Source organism: Armigeres subalbatus, chromosome 3 (genome assembly GCF_024139115.2).
Source record: "Armigeres subalbatus isolate Guangzhou_Male chromosome 3, GZ_Asu_2, whole genome shotgun sequence".
NCBI lineage: Eukaryota > Metazoa > Arthropoda > Insecta > Diptera > Culicidae > Armigeres > Armigeres subalbatus.
The window spans coordinates 314,739,505-314,760,847 of NC_085141.1; the positions used below are offsets into that span (position 1 = coordinate 314,739,505).

A 21,343-nucleotide genomic window follows, 5' to 3' on the forward strand; every position below is an offset into this window, starting at 1 on the left:
CTGGAAGAGTGTCGGATTGAATGATTTGTTCATCGGTTTCGACTTGTAATGTCGAAGACGCTCTGGAAGAGCGTCGGATTGAATGTTTTACTCATCGGTTTCGACTTGTAGTGTCGAAGGGGCTCTGGAAGAGCGTCGGATTGAATGATTTGTTCATCGGTTTCGACATGTGATGTCAAAGATGCTCTGGAAGAGCGTCGAATTGAATGATTGTCTCATCGGTTTTGACTTGTGATGTCAAAGACGCTCTGGAACGGCGTCAGCTTAAATGATTTGTTCATCGGTTTCGACTTGGAATGTCGAAGGCGTTCTGGAAGATCGCCGGATTGAATGATTTTTTTATCGGTTTCCACTTGTAATGTCAAAGGTACCAGATTGAATGATTCTTATCGGTTTCGATTAAACATGATTTGTTTTCGGAATAAATGAGTTTTCTCATCGGTTTTCTGCTTGTATCGTCGAAGGTGCTCTGGAAGAGTACGGATTGTTGCAGCTTTTTGATGGTTATGTCGAAGAGGGGCGGATTGTTCGCGTCAAAGAAACGTTAATGCGGTGGACCAGACTGATTGGTGGTGCCGGACTGATTGGCTTAAGCTTGAAGGACCAATACAGAGAATGTTGGGAGAGCCACCGATATTGTTTTGACTTTTCCTGTTGGAAGGCCATCAAAATTGTATTGGATATGGTCTGCCGGCTCGAGTTCTATTTGGTTTTGGGTTGCAATGCTGGATATATTTGCAAAAAAATAAGAAGGAATACAGTTCAGAAGGCTCGGGCTGGATTAATTTGTTTAGTAAATATGCACTTGTGTATGGATTGGAAAATCGTATCAAACGTAGTATTGAAATATTTGAATTAGGATGATTTTGAATATGGGAATTGAGTACGGATATTGGATACTAAATTGTAAAATTAAATTTGGCTGTAATGTAAAAAAATGCGTGATAAAAATGATGTAAATAGTTGTTTTATGAAAATAGCAAGTCATTTTTTTTTTCTCTTTTTTGATGAGAGAAGAAGGGGAATGTGAGGGTGAGATTTAATAGAAATTGGGAAATCCACTCTGAGCGTGTATTGATGACAGAAATGTAAATATCATCCGTATAACGATTCGGTTGCCAACATTGAAAAGTGAATAGCAGGCCATGACTTTGCCTCTTTCCTTGTCGGGCACGCCCGGAGTTGCACGCTCGAGAAGACAGCACACAAGCGATCAAATCAACGGATAGCTCGTTCGGCGGAATTAGGCCACACACACATATGTTATACTAAATGTCTATAACCAAATTTGTTAGGAACTTGGGGCAGGATGTTGTTAAAATATATAAATTGATATCAAAAACTTCTTGAAACAAAAAGCTTTCAAATTTTGTTACAATTTTATCACAAAAATAACACAGATACTTAACATATTGTTTACTGTGCAGATGAAAATGTTTACAGGTTGTGATGGGTCTCCAGATTCTCAATCAGATTTTTTTGTTTTTGTCTGAAAAAGATTATTTTTCAAGAACATGAAATTAAGCCCATTACAGATAAGCCCTTTTTAAATTATGACAGCGTTGTGATCTCTATGGCTGGGAGATATTGATACACCATTTTTATTGCCTACTTTTGGGCAATTCGATATTAAGCATTTCATTTCATTTGTTACACCATTCGAAAGCGAACGACTACTGAGAATAAAGTTTTATCAAACTAAGTTACCAATATCACGATGCGATAAAATTGTGTTCAGTTTTTGTTATGCTCTTCTAGCCGGGGAGACAAGACGAGATAAAACGAGGCAAGACGGAACAAGTGAAGTGCGAAATGAGAAGTGAGAAGTGAGAAATAAAAGGTTTGAAATGAGAAGTGAGAAATTCGATGTAAGAAGTGAGAAAAGAGAAGAGAGGAATGAAAAGTCAGAAATGAGATATAAGAAGTTATAAGTGAGAAGTGAAAATTGATAATGAGAAGTGAGAGGTGTGAAGTGAGATGTGCGAAGTGAGAAATGAAAAGTTAAAAGTAAGAAGTGAGAAATTTGAAGTGAGCAGTTAGAAACGAGAAGTGAGAAGTAAGAAGTGAGAAGTGAGTAGAGGAGAGAAATGAAAAGTGGGAAGTTATAATTAATAAGTGAAAAGTAAAAAATAAGAAGTGTGAAGTGAAAAATGGGAAGAGAGTAGTGAGACGTGAGAAATGAGGAGTGAGAAGTGAGTTGCGAGAAAAGAGTAATAAGAGAGTAAGGACCGAGGAACGAGAGGTAAGAAAATCACGATAATAAAGAAATTTAAAAAAAAGAGAGGTAAGAAACAAGATTCTTAGTCTTTCCTTCTTTCTTTTTTCTTCTTCCTTCTTCTTTCTGTCTGATATCTCACTACTCAACATCTCGCTTCTCATGTCCCAATTATCATCTCACTTCTAAATCCTTGTTTCTGTTTATCTCACTACTCACATCGTTCTTCTCACTACGCAACTCTCACTTCACACTAGTCATTTCTCACCACTGACCTTTCATTTCTCACTTTCCACTAGTCACATGTTATTGCACATATCTCACTACTCAATACTCACTTCCATTTCCCAGTACTCAGTTCTCACTACTCTATACTCATTTCGAACATCTAATTTTTCACTTTTTCAGAGATGAAACTAGATGGAATGACAGACGAGACGACGAACCGAGAAAAAAAGCGGTACTACAAGAGAAGACATGAGATAAGATAAAGAGCCGAGAGGGGACGATACAAGACGAGATGTGACGAGACTAGAAACAAAATGAGAAATTAGATGACGATAAAGACGAGGCAGTAGAGTGATTCAAATTTTGACTTTTTTGCCCCCCGATGCTCAAAATACATCCAAAGTAGCTAAAAATTTGGGAGGATTATTATTATCGACCGACGCCGATAGAATCATCTCACCTTTCCGCGTCCTTCGGATGCAGTTGACATCTCCTCCTAGACTAGAGAGCTTCTCGTTGCTTCCCATAGTCTTTCAGACATCGTTTATCGTCAGTCTTGACGATAATCGCTTCACCTCTGTCTTTACGCTTGCCACTGCCATTGGAAACCGCACTCTTTTTTTCACGGGCTCTACCCTTCTTAACAGTGACCTGCTCCGCTCCTTGTGTCGCATTCCTTGCGACCTGCTGACGAGTCCGTTTCGCCTTTTTGACCTCCGTCCACGGCAGATCCTCCTCCCAGCGATCTTCTGGTATCCTATTTGGTGGAGGTACCGTTTTCCTCTCGGTCTTCTCCATTCGGGCCCTCTCGGCCCTTTCCCGACGAGTAACCGTAACTTTCCTAGTAAGAGGTACCGTGTCTTTTTTAGCTACTTTCAGGTCTGCCTCCTGCACGATTATGGCATTATTGAATGAATTATTATTTAGCTTAGGAGTTGCTCCGCTGATGGCCACCCGCCTTTGAAGCTCTGCAGTCTGGCTCTTCGCCAGCTGCCTCCCCTCTGTAAGGAGGCGAATCCTCGATTCGGCCTTCTACGAGGTCTTCACCGCCTGGCTCACCGCCAAATCATTTTCATCAGAAAGAAGGCGGATCTTGTGCTCCGCCTTCTTACTGACTTCCAGCAGGGTCTTCCACTCCGACTTCGCCTCCACGACTAGAGCGCAGAGGGTCAGTACGGCCTGTTTCAGATCCTTGCTATATTTGACGCGGTTATCCAGAAAGGACATGATTACGTCCGATACGTCCGTAATCACCTCCATTGTATGGCCTCCGCTGTCCTCGTGGTTGGTCATCACCGAGTTTATGACCTTGGTCAGAGTGGGGCCGTCCATTTTATCGTCGACCGACACCTGTTCTGACACACCACGACATTCACCTTTGGGATGTCCGATTAAGGCCAATTCGCCTAGCAAAAGGGTCCTCCTTACCGTAGTGCGGGGCTTCTTTTGACTCCGGGGGCTACTACGGATTTTTGATTTTTTGAAAAAATTAAACGGAAAAATACCAAATTTAAGTTGCGGAAAAATACCAACAGAAAGTTGTCATCCAACTATCAACAAGACACCCTATTGGTGACAACGAAATTTTGTTTTGTTATCTTCGTTATAATTCCTGTTTTAAAATGTCCAAAGTAGCCCCTGATTTGTCAAAAGAAGCCCCGCACGACGGTACCGCTAGACACCGCTCCACCGTCCATTTTTTTTTCTTCGAAGAGATCATTACTGTTGGGTCCCCCTTGCGGCTGCTGTCGAATCCTTCTGGTGTAGTCACCTTATTGATCCCATGGTTATATATGTTTACCTTGCGGCATGCAGGGAGGCCATGCGAGGGTTGACACTTGCGTGTTCAGAGCCAGATCAGCGGTAGTCAGGAAGGAGCATCTGAGCCTACCCCACGTAGTTTGACAACTGGGTGACAGGATAGTACTGCGTGCTACAAGGTCCGGTCCGCCACTGTTTTATGGGACGGAAGGCAGCCTGACCATGCCCATTCACCGTTTCAGGTCGGTGCCACCCGGCCCAACTAAGAGAATAGAATGCCCAGACTACCAGCCCTCGCTTCATAGTATTACAATATTCAAAACAGAGTCATGTGACAATGTAACATGCAGCCAGTATGCCATAATCTGGATCTTACTGGCATCGATCCTGATGTGCCAATGGCACTCCTTGAGCTTGTGCTTTTGAAGCGGCACACAGTCGCTTTGATAGAGACTGCTTACGGACACTTGTGGTTTTTTTTGGAGGGATTTAGCAGAGCCCACCGCTAAACCCCACCACATCCCTGACCCGCAGACAGCTGGGGAGGGGTCGTCAAGCCCTTGGACATAGTCCCTGCTGCCCCCACCCCCTCTCCCCCTGCTGGACATAGTCCCTGTTTGTACCTATATGATCCCCACTTTGACATCTTATGTAACATCATATACGATTGGTACTTTCGGCTTCACTGTTTGCGGGTCTCTATCTATAAAAAACGTCTCTGGTTTCTCATGAAATGCTTGCTCTAGCATGAATTCGCCTTCCAATGTTTGTTTACGCCCAAATCGCAAATCAGTCCCGAATTGTGTTATTGACTTTTTGCACGTAAAGACGAAACAAAACGAGAGACTATAGTGAGGAGATAACGAAGAAGATGGGACGAGACAAGACGAGACGAGACACGAAAGGTGAGACGAGACAAGAGAGTAGATGAGAAATGAGAGAGTAGATGACTACTTTAGTACATTATTTTTTTGGACTTTAAAATGGTGTTTGTGAGATTTTAGTTCCTTGGAATGTGTTGCACATTTCTTGGGAGTGATATAGAAGAAACTAAATAAAAATTATAAGAAGACAACCGACGGTGTTAACTTTGACCGATTCTACACTGCCCTTCTACGCATAATCGTCCCATGTTACCTTTGATGATAAAATTCAAACTCGAGGAAATTTGTCGCTTTTTATACAAATATTGTATTAAAATAATACAAATTTGTATTATTTCAATACAACAATTGTATCAAAATCTTCCAAAATTGTATATGCCCAATTATAATACAGTTCCTGTAAGGTTCTTATGCAGAACTGTATTAAAATCTGCCATCCGCTGGTTGGGTGTACGGTAGTAAAAATCATCATTCTTCTAATAAAGCTAACGTAGGTTGATCATTCTGTTCACTGACTGATGCGACATACGATAAAAAATTGTGACCGGAAACTTTTTACCGAAAATCTAAATATTTATTCAACGGAGACTATGCAAATTTCCGCAGAAAATGAGCAAATGTCGGTTTTCCCAGTCATAAATTTCTTGCACCTTTACTAGCGCAAAACTACGTCAGTTGGCTCGTGGTCAATTGAAGTGGCGTCATGACTGCAACGCTTTGCATTTTTGCTGTTTGATTCATACAGGTCAAGATATAACGAAGAGGGTGACTGTATCAAAAGTGGAGGAATTAGTAAACTTACAAAATGCAATGATTCTAAATATTCAAAAATAAGACTGAATGTAAAATTAAATTCACAGAATGTATTTTAATTTGTTGAGAAATCATGATTTGTAGCAATTTATAATATAAGAACATGGATGATTTGAAACTAGCAGTGCTATGTGATTAATAATGCTAAGCTTTTAAACTTTAAAGTATTGTGGTACACTAAGTGAGTAACAATGAATAATATATGGGATAAATGAATAAATAAATGACTTTGAAAAATATTTACATATTTGTTTTGTATAAATTCCAAGGATCAATATTAATTATTTTTCTTTTTTGTTTGTTGAGCTGACCTAACATATAAATCAATCAACGTTAGTAAACTAATTATTGCCACTTCAGGTGCAATTACCCTACGTAGATCAACTTCCAGCTGAGCTATGCACGATGGCAGGACTGGTGGGACGGACGGTTCAGTTATGTCGTCGTCCGTCACGCCGTGCCGATCGATTGTTTGTTTTCATTCCATTATTATCGGTCCTATGCCGACAGCTGGCAAATGAATGAAAGTTACCGTTTTCAAGTTCAAGTTCGTATAAACATGGAGACGGGTGGTATGTTGCAAGCGTGTTGGGGTTTCACTGCCACGGTTGCATCGTCTGGTGGGTGTTGCAATCGTAGATTGACGCCATGTGCGGCGCGGTATTGGTCGGTAAATTGATACAACTGTGTTGATTTATTTGATGGCGTGAGAGTATTGAGAGGAGAAAGCATCCTCATTTTAATTTTCTATGCATTTTAACGTCTCAACCTGAGTTGAGAGATGGCTCATTCACTATTCTGGCATTATTTGGCAATGAAAAGAAATTTCTTCCTGTAACGTGTAGGGGATCCACGCGATGGTTAGCTCATTCTGCGAGACTATTATGCAATGGGATGAGTTAAACTTGGCAACTAGTCTGGTCACGTGTTTTGTTCGGTTTTACCGACGAAAACTTTCCCGCCGCAATTACTAAGCTGATGTAATACTTTCATTGCAGAACGTCAGTCATCCTGAAGCGGTAAGCGTTAGCGTGTACACCTCGCATGCACTGAGTTCAGAATCAAGTGGAACTGTTCGCGAGAAGTGGACCAGAAACATCGAGTTCTTACTATCGTGCGTTGCACTGTCCGTCGGATTTGGGAACGTCTGGAGGTTTCCCTACACAGCGCTAAACAATGGTGGTGGTGCGTTCGTTGTCCCATATTTGGTGGTACTGCTGGTGGTTGGACGACCTCTCTATTATCTGGAGATGATTGTCGGGCAGTTTTCTAGCAGAGGATGTGTGAAAGTGTTCGACATGTGTCCATTGATGCGAGGCGTCGGTGTGGGGCAGACCATAACGATGTTTACGATCATCGGATATTATGCAGCACTGCTGTCACTGGCAATACGCTACTTCGTAGACTCATTCCAATATACCCTTCCGTGGTCCGTTTGTCAATCAGATTGGGATTGTGTCGATTCATCCAAGGCTTCAATTCACATCTCCAATAGTTCGACAACGAAACCGTCTGCTGAGTTCTATTTCACGTGAGCTGATCTTCCCATAATTGAAATTTTATTTGATTAATCGATTCAATTACAGGAGGGTTGTAACCAATCATTCACCGGATCTCAACAACGGAATTGGGATACCAAATTATCAACTAGTTCTGTGTCTTCTGGTCAGCTGGATTTTAATAACAGTGCTAGTCATCAAGGGAATCAAGAGTAGACTGGCCCAGGAAACAAAAAGTTGTCTAATCCTACGGGGCACCCCCCAGGATTGTGTCTTTGGGTGAGAAAATCAATCTCTGAAAATTTCAGCTCAATCGCTTGTTGCATAAGCTGGCGCATTCGATTTGAAGTTTGTATGGGGATTTCAGCCAAAATGTATAGGAAATTACACCTCCGTCACTCATTCGATCTGAAAATTGGTTCTGATTGCTCAATTGCCCTCAGAATTGCAAAAACGGCAGTTGGTATGCTACAGAACAATTCCACAGAACATTGTATGATGATTAAATGAATTTTTATATAGGTTTCGGCTGATACGATTTGATCAATAAATCCAAAAATACACAATTCAGCGCCTAATAAATCAGACGAAAATTATATAAAAGTTCATTTAATCATCATACAATGTTCTGTGGAATTGTTCTGTAGCATACCAACTGCCGTTTTTGCAATTCTGAGGTTAATCGAGCAATCAGAACCAATTTTCAGATCGAATGAGTGACGGAGGTGTATTTTCCTATACATTTTGACTGAAATCTCCATACAAACTTCAAATCAAATGCGCCAGCTTATGCAACAAGCGATTGAGCTGAAATTTTCAGAGATTGATTTTCTCACCCAAAGACACAATTCTGGGGGGTGCCCCGTGGAATTCGACAACATTTTTTTCTCCCCATACTAAGCTGGGCCAGTCTAATCAAGAGTTCCGGAAAAGCATCCTACTTCCTGGCAATATTTCCGTACGTAATTCTTTTCGGGTTGCTCATTCGATCAGTTACTTTGGATGGAGCTTTCGACGGAATCAAGTACTTCATCACGCCTCAATGGGGCATGCTTCTGGATACCAAAGTGTGGTATGAGGCCATTTCCCAATGTTTTTTCTCGCTAACCGTAGGACTGGGAGCCGTGATTGTCTATTCTTCGTTCAACAATTTCTCCAACAATATCTATCGGTAATTGTGCATGAAATAAACCTTTACAACATTTTAAACATTCACATCCAACTCATTTTTAAGCGACGCGATGATCATCTCCTGGTTGGACACCTTCACGTCGATGCTGTCTGGGGTGATCGTTTTCGGCGTAGTGGGAAACGTAGCCTACATTACGAAGAAGAACGTTACGGACGTTATGAAGGGTGGTCCCGAGCTGACGTTCGTTGTCTACCCGGACGCACTCGCCAAAATGCCCACATGGCCCAATTTTATCTCGATGATGTTCTTTTTGATGTTCATTCTGCTGGGCCTGGGCAGCAACATGGGCATTGTGACGACAATTCTGACCTCAATCAAGGATCGGTACCCACGTGTGACGATTTGGAAGGTGGTCGTCGCTATTTCTGTGGCAGGATTCAGCTGCGGTTTGGTGTACATCTCACCGGTGTGTTTCACTATCACATAATTCAAATCTTAACTTATTTATTCAAATATTATTTATTTATAGGGAGGATTTCACGTGCTGGATATAGTTGACTACTATGGAGTAACGTTCCCTACTCTAATATTGGTAGTTCTGGAGGCCTTCACATTCTGCTGGTTGTACGGTGTCGATCGTATATGCATAGACATAAAATTCATGCTCGACATCAAAACTGGTGTCTTCTGGAGGGTATGCTGGGGCTTCTTAACCTTATTGATTCTACTTATTATTACATGTATGCAAATATTTCGATATGAAGCGAAAAAAGTTCCTGTGGGATATAACGGTAAGTCCTACAGATTTCGATATTTTTATTTAATGCTTATCAATAATAATTAGAAAATGTACTTTTCAGTTTTCGGTTGGAGTCTCTTTGGAGTTACGGTTCTACAAGTTGTTGGTTGGGCCATCTATACCACTGCCAAGCAACCAAAAAGCTGCAGCATTTATGACAACATGCGCGGTGCTCTTCAACCAACCGCAGACTGGGGACCGGAATCAGAAAAAATGAAACGGGACTACGACACATTGATCGCTAACTACAAAATTGATAGGAATAGAGTGGAAACACTGCGAGCCAGACTTTTTAATAAGATTTTTAAATGAATACCCAAGTATTATTTCGTACATATAAGCCCTATAGAGAGAAGAATCTCATGCATAATTATATTATTAAAAAGACCAATAGTACAAATAAAATCTGTAACTAGATTGTTTTTCTATACTTTCATCACCGTACACGCTAAAATTAAGCTATTTAAAATTTAATCTAATCAGACTAATCTGCATCAGAAACGGGACTATTAAAATTTTGAGTAAAAGATGCTACTACAAATAGAATGATGATTCGTGAAAATTTGACATGGCCTTCCATCATCTTGTGTCACGACTGATGATAAACAAATTAACCTATCTATCTGAGTATATTTTGCAGCAAACAGATCCCTAGTTTAAGCGCAATCATCATTTTAGTGAAGTAGTATATTTTACTCAAATTTTGAGTAGTCCCGTTTCTGGTGAAAATGAGTAGAATTCGACTCAATTTTGATTGTTCATTTTTAGCATGAGTATTCATGTCCCAATCATAACACACTTGACGACTACTTCTAAAATTCTAACGCCATTTGCACGAATGCCATATGCCCGAATAGTTGCAATTTGTTTCCTTATTAAGTGAATAGTGGAAGAAGTGAGATATAGAGTTTGCTGACATTCAATCATCTTTCTCTTTGAAGCATATAGGAAGGGTGTACGGAAGGGTGTAGTGTAGAGAAACGTTTCCCGATGAAATAAATCCCATCTTTTCCATGCGCTTGAAAGAGAAAAAATATTAAACGTCAGCAACTCTTATAAAATCTATATAAAACTATATAAGAAATGAGTACTGAGTAGTGAGGTGTAAGCCGTAGAAAGTGGAAAATGAGTTGTGAGTTGAGAGAAGTGAGAAATGAGAAATAAGAGAAAAGGAACAGGCATAAATACACACCATAGGGGTCAGCAGGGACTATGTCCAAGGGCTTTACGACCCCTCCCCACGGCCTCTGCGAGATAGGGGTCCTATTTGGCAGTGGACTCTGTTAAGCTCTACAAAAAGCTGCATGAGTCCCCATGCAGGTCTTCTCAAAGCGACCGTGTGCCGTTCAAAACGCATAGGAGCCCAGGGAATGCCAAATGGCACATCAGGATCAATACCAGTAAGATGCTGATTATGGCATTCTGGCCGCGTGTTAAAGGACCTTGTCTTGGAAATCGTAATATATATTTTGAAAGCGAGGGCTGGAAGTCTGACATTCTACTCTCTTACTAAATCCGGGTGACACTGACTCGAAACGGCGAGTGGGCTGATGGCTAGCCTGTCTTACGCCCCCTAAAACCGTGTCGGGCCTTGTGGTTAACTGTCCAATCCTGCCACCAAGCTTTGCCTGCTGGGTGGGAGTAGGCTCAGATGCCCTTTCCTGACTTGCGCTGATCTGGCTCTGAACACGTAAGTGTCAACTCTTGCATGGCCGATAACCATGGGATCATTAAAGGCGACTACTCCAGTAGGATTCGACGGCAGCAATAACAATAGGAGAGTTCCCCACCCAACAATAATGATTCAAAAACTAATTCTTTTGACGGTGCGTTAGCTATGGATGTAGCCAAAGGGGGTTTGGCGAGGTCTTCTCTCAGGAAGGCGGAGAGCGGAGTGACAGAGGCTGCAACTAGCAGCACCAGAGTCACCCCAGCATTGATGGGGTATAGCCCTATCCAAACGCTCGGTGGGCCACTAGCCGGGATGCGGGTGGTCGTAGCGCAATTTGATAATATCATAAAGTTTGCGAGTGCAAGGCAGAACATCATTAAGAAACTGAAACAGAACATTTGGATGCTCGGCCAGGGAGTCGCAAGACAAGAACTGGATATGTTTATCAGGCGGGTGGTGGGAAGAAAAAAAGCCGATGAAGGTACCGAAATCTATGCCTTCTCCTTCCTTGAAGGAGCGGCTATGACCCAAGGGGCGATTGATTTCACCCTGACGGCCAATGAGGAAAATACTGCGCCTAACCCGAAACGGCTTAGACAGCAATCCGGCAAAGGCACTCAGAGCAAAGTCAAACGACGTGTGACCATAAAGGCCAAACGTCATCTGGACGGAGCAGATTGGGGGTAGAGAAACCCGAAGGGCGTTGACCCGAAAAGGTTAGTTCTCGGCCCAAAAAGGCGAAAGGCACCAACCAGGCGCAAGTCGCCGGGGCGCAAGAGGGTACCAGTCGGCATAAGGGACCGAAAATTCCTGGCAGATGGTCAGTAGGGCAAAGCGGAAGTCAAACGCATCTCAACCCACAAAGAAAGCTAAGGACAGAGGCGAGGTCTTGTTGGTGAAACTGATAAGGCAAAGTTCGCTGAAGTCCTTAAATCGATGCGGGCGGCCGAAAAGCTTTCGGAGCTTTGTCAGGACATGGGAAGTGTCAGACGTACTAAGACCGTAATGACCTTGGTTCTAAAACGCGGAGCGCAGGCTAGTTGGACTGACTCACTGACTACAGTAAGCTGGCCAAAGAGGTCTTGGGTGACGACGCGGAGGTGAAGTCGTTGGGGGCGGAAGTGACCCTCCAGTGCAAGCAACTAGACGAGATCACGAACGCGGACGACGTCGTCTCTGCCGTCAGAGACCAGTGCGGTACAGAGAATGGGAACACCTCTGTACGCCTAAGAACCAGTCTTTTTGCTACGCAGGTAGCATACCTTAGGTTACCGGTTGTGGAAGCCAAAGAGGTAATGGAGCGTGGGAAGTTGAAGATCGGCTGGTCAGTATGCCCAGTGAGCAAACTCCAACTGCCTTCAGTAGATAGGTGCTATCGGTGCTTAGAGTTGGGACACAAGTCCTACAACTGTAAGGGCCCAGACCATAGCAACATGCGTCGTCGTTATGGTGAGGAAGGGTACAAGGCGCAGGAATGCGATAAGGACCCAAAGTGCCTCGTCTGCGCCAGCAAAAAGCAAGCCTGTAACCACGTTATGGGTGGTTCTTCGTGTCCCATCGGAGAAACAAATAAGAAGAAGCCGAGCAAGTAACACAGCTGAATCTTAACCACTGTGCAACTGCCCAGCAGCTGCTGTGGTCGTCGGTCTCGGAGTCGAGGACTGTCGCCATCCTGTCCGACCGGTACAAATACGGCAATTGGGTGGTGGACCCTGTCGATAACGTCAATTTGGTGGCGGACGGCCTAGAACAATGGTGCGTTCTGTTGTAGCTGCTTTGTCCCACCAAAGTGGCCCTTAGAACAGTTCAACCAGATGATCGATAGGCTATCGTTTCACCTAGTGGGTCGTAAGCCGGTCTTCATAGCAGGAGATTTTAACGCTTGGGAAGTGGAGTGGGGCAGCCGCTACATCAATCGAAGGGGTCAAGCGTTACTAGAGGCGCTAGTGAAGCTCGTTGCAGTGCTGGCCAATGATGGTTGCGCTAACACGTTCAGAAGGAACGGGGTGAGTCATGGATTGACGTAATGTTAGTCAGTTCTGATCTGGCACCAGACTTGGACAGGAGGAGTAGATGAGGGTTATCTCATAGTGATCATCTAGCAATTCGTTTTAAGATCAACTATTGCGTGCAGGTGCAACATCCGAGGTCCGGGGATCCCTGTCAGGTCTGTGGGTGGAGAACCAATCACTTTGAAAGCGAAGTTTTCACCGCGACCCTGGGACTGGAAGCCAACACTGAAGGTCTTAGCGGGGATGCGTTGGTAGCTGTCCTATCACGCCCGCACTGAGAAATGGCAGATGCCCGGTATACTGGTGGAGTGCCGAGATCGCGACCTTTCGATCAACTGTCTCAAGGCTAGACGAAGGATACAACGTGCTCGCACCAAAGGTGTCTCTTTACCCCCTGAATGGTCCCTGGATATGTTGGCGCCCTAGCAGCACACATGTTGTGAAAAAGTTTCTGTTACTCACATGTGACCAAATTCAGTCATATATGAGTTACTGATTTGGGCTGCTATGGCGAGGATTATCGAAGTACTTTTCCCGTCCCGAGCAGCAAGTCCCTGGCCTCCTGCACCGCAAGACAATATGGGTGGAAATGAACGAAGATCTACTCTGCCGCTAACCGCAAGTCGAGCACATCTGAACTTTTGACAATTTTGAGTAATTATCATATTTCACTTTATTTTCACATGTACTATGAGTTAGGCTATTTTATGCGAGAAGTTTGTTCTAGAAAAGTGAAAAAATACCAAGTCAAATTGTCCCATATGGAAAAGTAATCGCAAGTCAGTTGCATCGAGTCACTTCGTAGAATGGCATACAAATTGATCATATTTGTTCAATACATGTGCTCAGAACACCTCTCAAATACAAAAACAAATCATTTCGAAAGAAAAATGCGGAAGAAAATTGTGTAAACATTTGGAATTTTAGTTTATATCGCGGTTGGAAATTAGGTTGGATTTGAAGATTGATACATAGAGGAATATACATTGCATCAGTAAATTCCAATATAACGTATTGAAACTTGCACGCTACATATAGCAAAAGCCCTTTCGAATATGTTTTGGTTTATGATAATAAAGATTTTTTAAAGTGATGTTTACTAGACTGGCCCAGATTAGTATGGGGAGAAAAAAATGTTGTCGAATTCCACGGGGCACCCCCCAGAATTGTGTCTTTGGGTGAGAAAATCAATCTCTGAAAATTTCAGCTCAATCGCTTGTTGCATAAGCTGGCGCATTTGATTTGAAGTTTGTATGGGGATTTCAGCCAAAATGTATAGGAAAATACACCTCCGTCACTCATTCGATCTGGAAATTGGTTCTGATTGCTCGATTGACCTCAGAATTGCAAAAACGGCAGTTGGTATGCTACAGAACAATTTCACAGAACATTGTATGATGATTAAATGAACTTTTATATAGGTTTCGGCTGATGCGATTCGATCAAAAAATCCAAAAATACACAAATTAGCTCCCAATAAATCAGCCGAAAACTATATAAAAGTTCATTTAATCATCATGCAATGTTCTGTGAAATTGCTATGTAGCATACCAACTGCCGTTTTTGCAATTCTGAGGTCAATCGAGCAATCAGAACCAATTTCCAGATCGAATGAGTGACGGAGGTGTATTTTCCTATACATTTTTGCTGAAATCCCCATACAAACTTCAAATCAAATGCGCCAGCTTATGCAACAAGCGATTGAGCTGAAATTTTCAGAGATTGATTTTCTCACCCAAAGACACAATCCTGGGGGGTGCCCCGTGGAATTAGACAACTTTTTGATTCCTGGGCCAGTCTAATGTTTACTTCCCATTTTAATTAATGAACAACGAACTTACTATTGTGAAATCATTCTAATTTCTCACCCAGATAATGAGTTGGATTTTAAACTGATTTACTTCAGGGCTTTGATACATTTACGCGTTGTTTGTTACAATTTAATCAATAAAATTTAATGGAGTGCGTGCTTTCTCATGTTTCTCATGATCGCGCGACCTGCCGAAATATTGTGTTCTGCATTGCGCGGCCGGTAATAAAGTTAATCAGTTCAGTGTGTGTTTTTTCGGATTAGCCATCGAGCAAGCGTTGTGCAGTGCGTGTTTTAGTCGTCGCGAAGTAGTTAAGATATCGAATCAGTCTTCGGGAAAATACGTAAGACACGCGTTGCTTTTCCGTTTTTGTATCATTAGAATATGCCGTCGTTAAAAAAAATAGTAAGTCGCATACCAAGGCGATTTCCAATCTATTTCCTTCCCAACTAACACACTATTCCTTTTCAGTGTGCTCATGGAGATACAGAGGATTTAAAATTTAAGACATTTTAAGTTTTATAACGCTCTTGAAGACCATAATTTTCTCTTCAAGAGTGTTATAAAACCAGCATAAAACCAAAAAGTGACTAGGAATGGGTAGGCCTTTGGACAAAATGACAAGTAGCAGAAATGACGTAGCAGGATTCTTAAGAAGGATGATATACATCCTGCAAGCTATTGTCATAAACCAGAGAACTTTAAAGCCATTAATTTCAAGAAATGACCAATAACTTTCAGAAACCCTCAGAAATTTATATGGATCGCTATGAATTACTTAGAAATTTTATGACCGTTCAAGAATGCTCTAAAGTTCCGGGTGTTATTTCGGACAAGATATGTGAAATTAGGGATGATTATGGTTTTACAATGGACTTCTAACAATTTATCTAAACTTGGTAGAATTTGTAACTAAGACTTTTTCTAAACTTGTAATTAATCATATAAGCAGATTTCAACAATCTTTATTTTCTACAGAAAGTCATATAGAATTTTAAACATTCTTCTGAGAATCTAAAAATATTTTTAAAAGAAACCATTGCGTATTTCCTGGAAATGTTTAATAACCTTAAGAAAAATCATAAAACCATCAAAACATTTAATTTCTTGGAAAGCCTAAACATTCTTGATTCCTGAGCCTCTAGACATTCTTGGATTTAGAATACTTAGAAAACTTCTTGGATTAAAAATGCTTCCGGACTGTCAGGAGACTTTTTGGAAAAGAATACTTTCTTTCAAGTGAAGGTATCCTCACGATTATCAGTTTAACCTTAGTTTAATTTTGCTAGTAATAAAACTTTGTCGAAAAGTTTTTGTTCAAAGGTGTGTAGCATATATGTTTTCCATAATTTTAAAGCGGGAAATGAAATACTTTCATAATGTTGCGAAAAGAAATACTTGTTGAGTTATACTACATTACCGACATTATATTATGCCCATAACGAACTACAATATCACGAAAATCTGCGATGTGGGCTTGCAAAGCATCCAAGAGTTTCAAAATGTTCAGATTGCATGCTTCACCATGTTTGTTAGTAGTGCATTATATTTTTTTTTCACAAATTTGAGTTTTGCTCGACGGAATGTGACTGACTTGCGGTTACTTTTCTCATTGAGATGATTTTGACATTGCGATTTCTAACATGACAAGTGAGTTTTTTCACGTTGTAGCCACTATGATCCATTAAGGTCACTCCTGACGGAATCCAAGATTCAAAGTGCTCGCGATTTCGGGGGCACACCACTCGATACAGAAGCAACGTACAACTGTCATTTTTATTTTTTCACGCATGCTGCGACGCAGCAAAGCTAAATCAACAAAAATGACACAATTTTGACGAGAAAAATTACAAAATTACAAATTTTCTGAATTGCACGTTTTCCAGATGTGCTCGACTTGCAATTAGCGGCAGTTAACTGCCAGTGATCAAATCTCTCGTAACGAACAAAGCTCCAGGGCCTGATGGAGTTCCGAACAGCGCTCTCAAGAGAGCAATCATAGCGAACCCGAACATGTCCAGGCTAGCTATGCAGAGATGCCTTGATGAGTGTAGATTCCCCGAAAGAAAAAAGATGGAAAGACAGAAACTGGTGTTGTTGCCGAAGGCCGGAAAGCCGCCGGGCGACCCATCGACGCATAGACCAATCTGTTTTATAGACACGACGGGCAAGTTGCTAGAGAGGGTCATCCTCAACAGTCTCAGGCCCAGTCCCGTACTCAGAGGGTACGAACGGCCTGTCAAGCAACCAGTTCGGTTTTCGCAAGGGTAAGTCCACGCTGGACGCTATTAACTCGATGGTAAAGACCGCCGATACTGTGCGTTAGTAACACTTGATGTGAAGAACGCATTCAACAGCGCAAGCTGGGATGCCATCGTGCTCTCGTTACACCGGCTCAGCCTACCGGTGGGCCTGTACCGGATTTTGGAAAGCTATGTCCAGAACAGTGTACACCCAGGTTTTTTTTACACGGTTTGGTTTTAGTCGTTTAAGACCTTCAGCATCAATGAAACAATGAGTTAACCCCACGAAAAAATTCACAAAAAATCAAAGAAAATTCAGGGGTATTTAAAAAGCTGTAAAAATCAGGTTACCTGAGAAATTAATGAATTCCAACCGTGTAAAAAAAACCTGGGTGTACTATTATAGCGTTCGTATTACCGCAGGAGCTCCACAATGTTCAATACTGGGCCCGGTATTATGGAACCTTATGTATGTGGGTTTTCGGAAGTTTCAACAACTACAGTATTGGATTACGTGAACGAAACGATTTCATATTGTATATTATCGCCAGCTGCTATCTGCTTGGCCTCTCAATTTCAACTGCCTATAACTACTCCTCTATGATACAATTCAAAGGTGCTTACAATCATCAGATATCATAATTGGGATGTTCATTTTATTTCTCACATGTATGACAGGATCCTGAAGGTAAAGTTCCCTCCTGGTGTCGGCTTCGCAGATGACGTAACTTTGGAGGTCTACGTGGAGTCAATTTCCGAGGTAGAACTGACCGCAGCCCACGCGATCACCACGGTCGAGGATTAGATGAGCGCTAGAGGCCTGGAGCTCGCTTAAGCAAAGAAAGCAAAGGACAGAGGCAATGCCTTCTTGGTGAAAACTGATAAGGATTAGTACGCCGAAGTCCTTAAATCGAAGCGGGGGCAGAAAAGATTTCGGCACTGGATCAGGATGCACCAAGACCGGTGAAATGATCTTGGTGCTGAAACGAGGAGTTGGGAGCGGAAGTGACCTTCCAGTGCAAGCAACGTCATTTCTGTCGGCAGAGAGCAGTGCGGTACAGAGATCGTGAAGACCTCTGTACGCCTAATATGCGGTCCCTTTGGCCTACCTTAGGTTTCCGGTCGCGGAAGCCAAAAAGGGAAGTTGAAGATCGGCTGTTCGGTATGCCCAGAAAGCAAACTCCAGCCGCCTTCAGTGGACAGGTGCTATCGGTGTTTAGAGTCGGGGCACAAGTACTACAACTGTAAGGGCAATTATAGCGTTCGTATTACCGCAGGAGGTCCACAATGTTCAATACTGGGCCCGGTATTATGGAACCTGATGTATGACGGGGTTCTGAAGGTAAAGTTCCCTCCTGGTGTCGACTTTGCTGATGACTCAACTTTGGAGGTCTACGTGGAGTCAATTCTCGAGGTAGAACTGACCGCAGCACACGCGATCAGCACGGTGGAGGATCAGATGAGCGCTAGAGGCCTGGAGCTCGCTTAACATAAGACGGAGGTGGTTATCGTAAACAACCGTAAGTCGGCAGTGCAATGATGCACGTGGGCGAAGTCGTGATCACATAAAAGCTGAGTTTGAAGCTCCTTGGGTTCGCAATAAACGACAAGCTGACCTTTGCCAGCAATGTCGACTATGCGTGCAAGAGGGCTTCGATTGTTGTTGCGGCATTATCGAGGATGATGTACAACAGTTCCAAGGTGTGAGTAAACGTAGGCTACTGGCAGGCGTTGCCGGGACACAACCCCGGATACCCTTATCCAGAAGATGTGCGAAGCGGTGGCGAAGTGGAACGGAGCTTCGACAGCAGCCACTCAGATTGCCTGCAGCTTGCAGAGTAGGGTAAATCACTACTTGGGCCTATGGACCCGATTCCCGGCTCACTGCACAGAAAACTGATTTATACTGTTTGGAAGCCGTAGGTTTACGGTTGATAATTTCCAAAAAGTATCCCATTTATTTTTCACAATACTCAATATTTTTCAATCACTTGTTTTACTCCTAATTTTTCCAATTGTACAAAATAAAAATGTAGATTTCAAAATTTTGTACTCCGATGCCACACCACTGAGCCGGAGTGATTCTTTTCACTTTTACAAAAGGGTATCATCAAATAAACACCTACCTGAAAATCGTCACAGTGCTCGATACAATCATTGCTTCAAGTTTTTAATCACCACATCGTTATGTTAAATACACGCACTTCAATCTTATCACTATAACATATCACTAGAATTTATATCGACATGCTAGAATACATTTGAAAATGTATTCTCAAAACGAACAAAAATTCACCTCGGCCCAAGAACTTCTAACTGCACCGTGCTGCCAAAAGGGCAGGATTATGAAAATGATCCTTCATCGTTAATAGGAAAACTGTCTAATAGGTTGACGCTATCATGTTATTTACAATTATCTCGACTTCAAAAGGTGAAAAAACATATTGTTTTTAAGTATTTGGAAGAAATTTGGATGAGTAAATATATCTTCTCAACCAAATAAAAATGATTATGAATAATACCATCTGGCATCTTGTTGTCGTGGAACGTGTATATTTTTGTTCACGTCGCATTTTCTACCGTCCCGAGAGAGAATGAGAGTAAAATGTTGAGAGAATGAGTGAAATTCTGCTTAGACCGGAAACTGGTTTTATGTAGGGTTTCTTACCCCATTCCCGGCCTAACATGCGTACGACTGCATTATTTAATTGATATTTATGACAGGAAGCAACTTTTCCTGAATTTTGTAGGCTGTATAATACTGCATTGGGGTTCACTTCTGCTTGAAAAATAGCTATTCTTGCTAAATATCGTTCAAAAAAGCTTTTATTTGATTTAAATTAACGAGGTGCAGCACTCATTTCAGTCATAGCGATTCCCATTCCGGCATACAAAAAACCAGTTCCCGGCCTAAGCAAAATTTCACTCAATCTCTCAACATTTTACTCTCATTCTCTCTCGGGACGGTAGAAAATGCGACGTAAACAAAAATATGCACGTTCCACGACAACAAGATGCCAGATGGTATTATTCATAATCATTTTTATTTGGTTGAGAAGATATATTAACTCATCCAAATTTCTTTCAAATACTTAAAAACAATATTTATTTCACCTTTTAAAATCGAGAGAACTATAAATAACATGATAGCGTCAATGTATTAGACAATTTTCCTATTAACGATGAAGGATCATTTTCATAATCCTGGCCTTTTGGCAGCACGGTGCGGCTAGAAGTTCTTGGGCCGAGGTGAATTTTTGTTCGGTTTGAGAATACATTTTAAAATGTATTCTAATATGTTTAAATAAGTTCTAGTGAAAAGAACAAATAAGAATAATTGAAGTGCGGGTGTTTAGAATTATGGTGTGGTGATTAACAGCTTCATGCAATAGCACTGTGACGATTTTCAGGTAGGTGTTTATTTTATGATACCGTTTTGTAAAAGTGGAAAGAATCACTTCGGCTCAGTGCTGTGGCATCGGAGAGTGAAATTTTGAATTCTACATTTTTATTTTCTACAATTGGATCAATTAGGAGTGAAACAAGTGATAGAAAAATATTGAGTATTGTGAAAAATAAATGGGAGACTTTTTAAAAATTATCAACCATAAACCTACGACTTCCAAACAGTTTAAATCATTAGTTTTCTGTGCAGTGAGCCGGGAACCGGGTCCATAGTCCCAAGTAGTGATTTACCCTATGCCGTAATGGCAATCGCTATGACTGAAATGAGTGCTGCACCTCGTTGATTTAAATCAAATAAAAGCTTTTTTGAGCGATATTTAGCACGAATAGCTATTTTTAAGCAGAAGTGAACCCCGATGCAGTATTGTACAGCCCACAAAATTCAGGAAAAGTTGCTTCCTGTCATATATATCAATAAAGTAATGCAGTCGTACGCATGTTAGGCCGGGAATGGGGTAAGAATCCCTATGTGGCGTGCCGAGCAGCAGTCGACAACTTGTGGGTTAGTTAGAGCGAAAACAGGCTGAGCGCGGGGAAATGAATGAGTCGCACAAGTCGAGGTAAGAATGTCGCAGCGGGTGGCACCCGCAGTCGACATCTCGCGGCATGGCAGAAGAGTGAGCACATATTTAGGTGTGTGTATGGATTGCACATGCCAAGGTAGGAGGGTCGTAGCGTAGAACTGTTGGTACCTATCGTTATCGACACCTCGAGGCATGGTAGAGTGAGCATCTAATGTCGAATTCGTTTTTAAAAAGTTCCAACCTAGGTTGGAATTAGTTCCTACCTAAGTGCTGTCAAAGTGTTTT

The 21,343-nt window shown here is 41.9% G+C and overlaps 1 protein-coding gene across 2 annotated transcripts in view; it reads left to right on the top strand.

Annotated features, from left to right (window-relative positions):
- Positions 1-21,343, top strand: part of LOC134225343 (sodium-dependent nutrient amino acid transporter 1-like) — a 56,906-nt gene that overhangs the window by 4,445 nt on the left and 31,118 nt on the right. The window contains exons 2-7 of one of the 2 annotated variants that reach the window (XM_062705333.1): positions 6,900-7,432; positions 7,488-7,604; positions 8,314-8,571; positions 8,635-8,998; positions 9,062-9,323; positions 9,393-9,730. The exons of the other annotated variant lie outside the window; for it this stretch is intronic. Coding sequence (XP_062561317.1) covers positions 6,900-7,432; positions 7,488-7,604; positions 8,314-8,571; positions 8,635-8,998; positions 9,062-9,323; positions 9,393-9,643 — 1,785 coding nt within the window. The 3' untranslated portion in view covers positions 9,644-9,730. Of the gene's footprint in view, positions 1-6,899; positions 7,433-7,487; positions 7,605-8,313; positions 8,572-8,634; positions 8,999-9,061; positions 9,324-9,392; positions 9,731-21,343 lie in introns of those variants that run through there. 2 annotated transcript variants of the gene reach the window in all.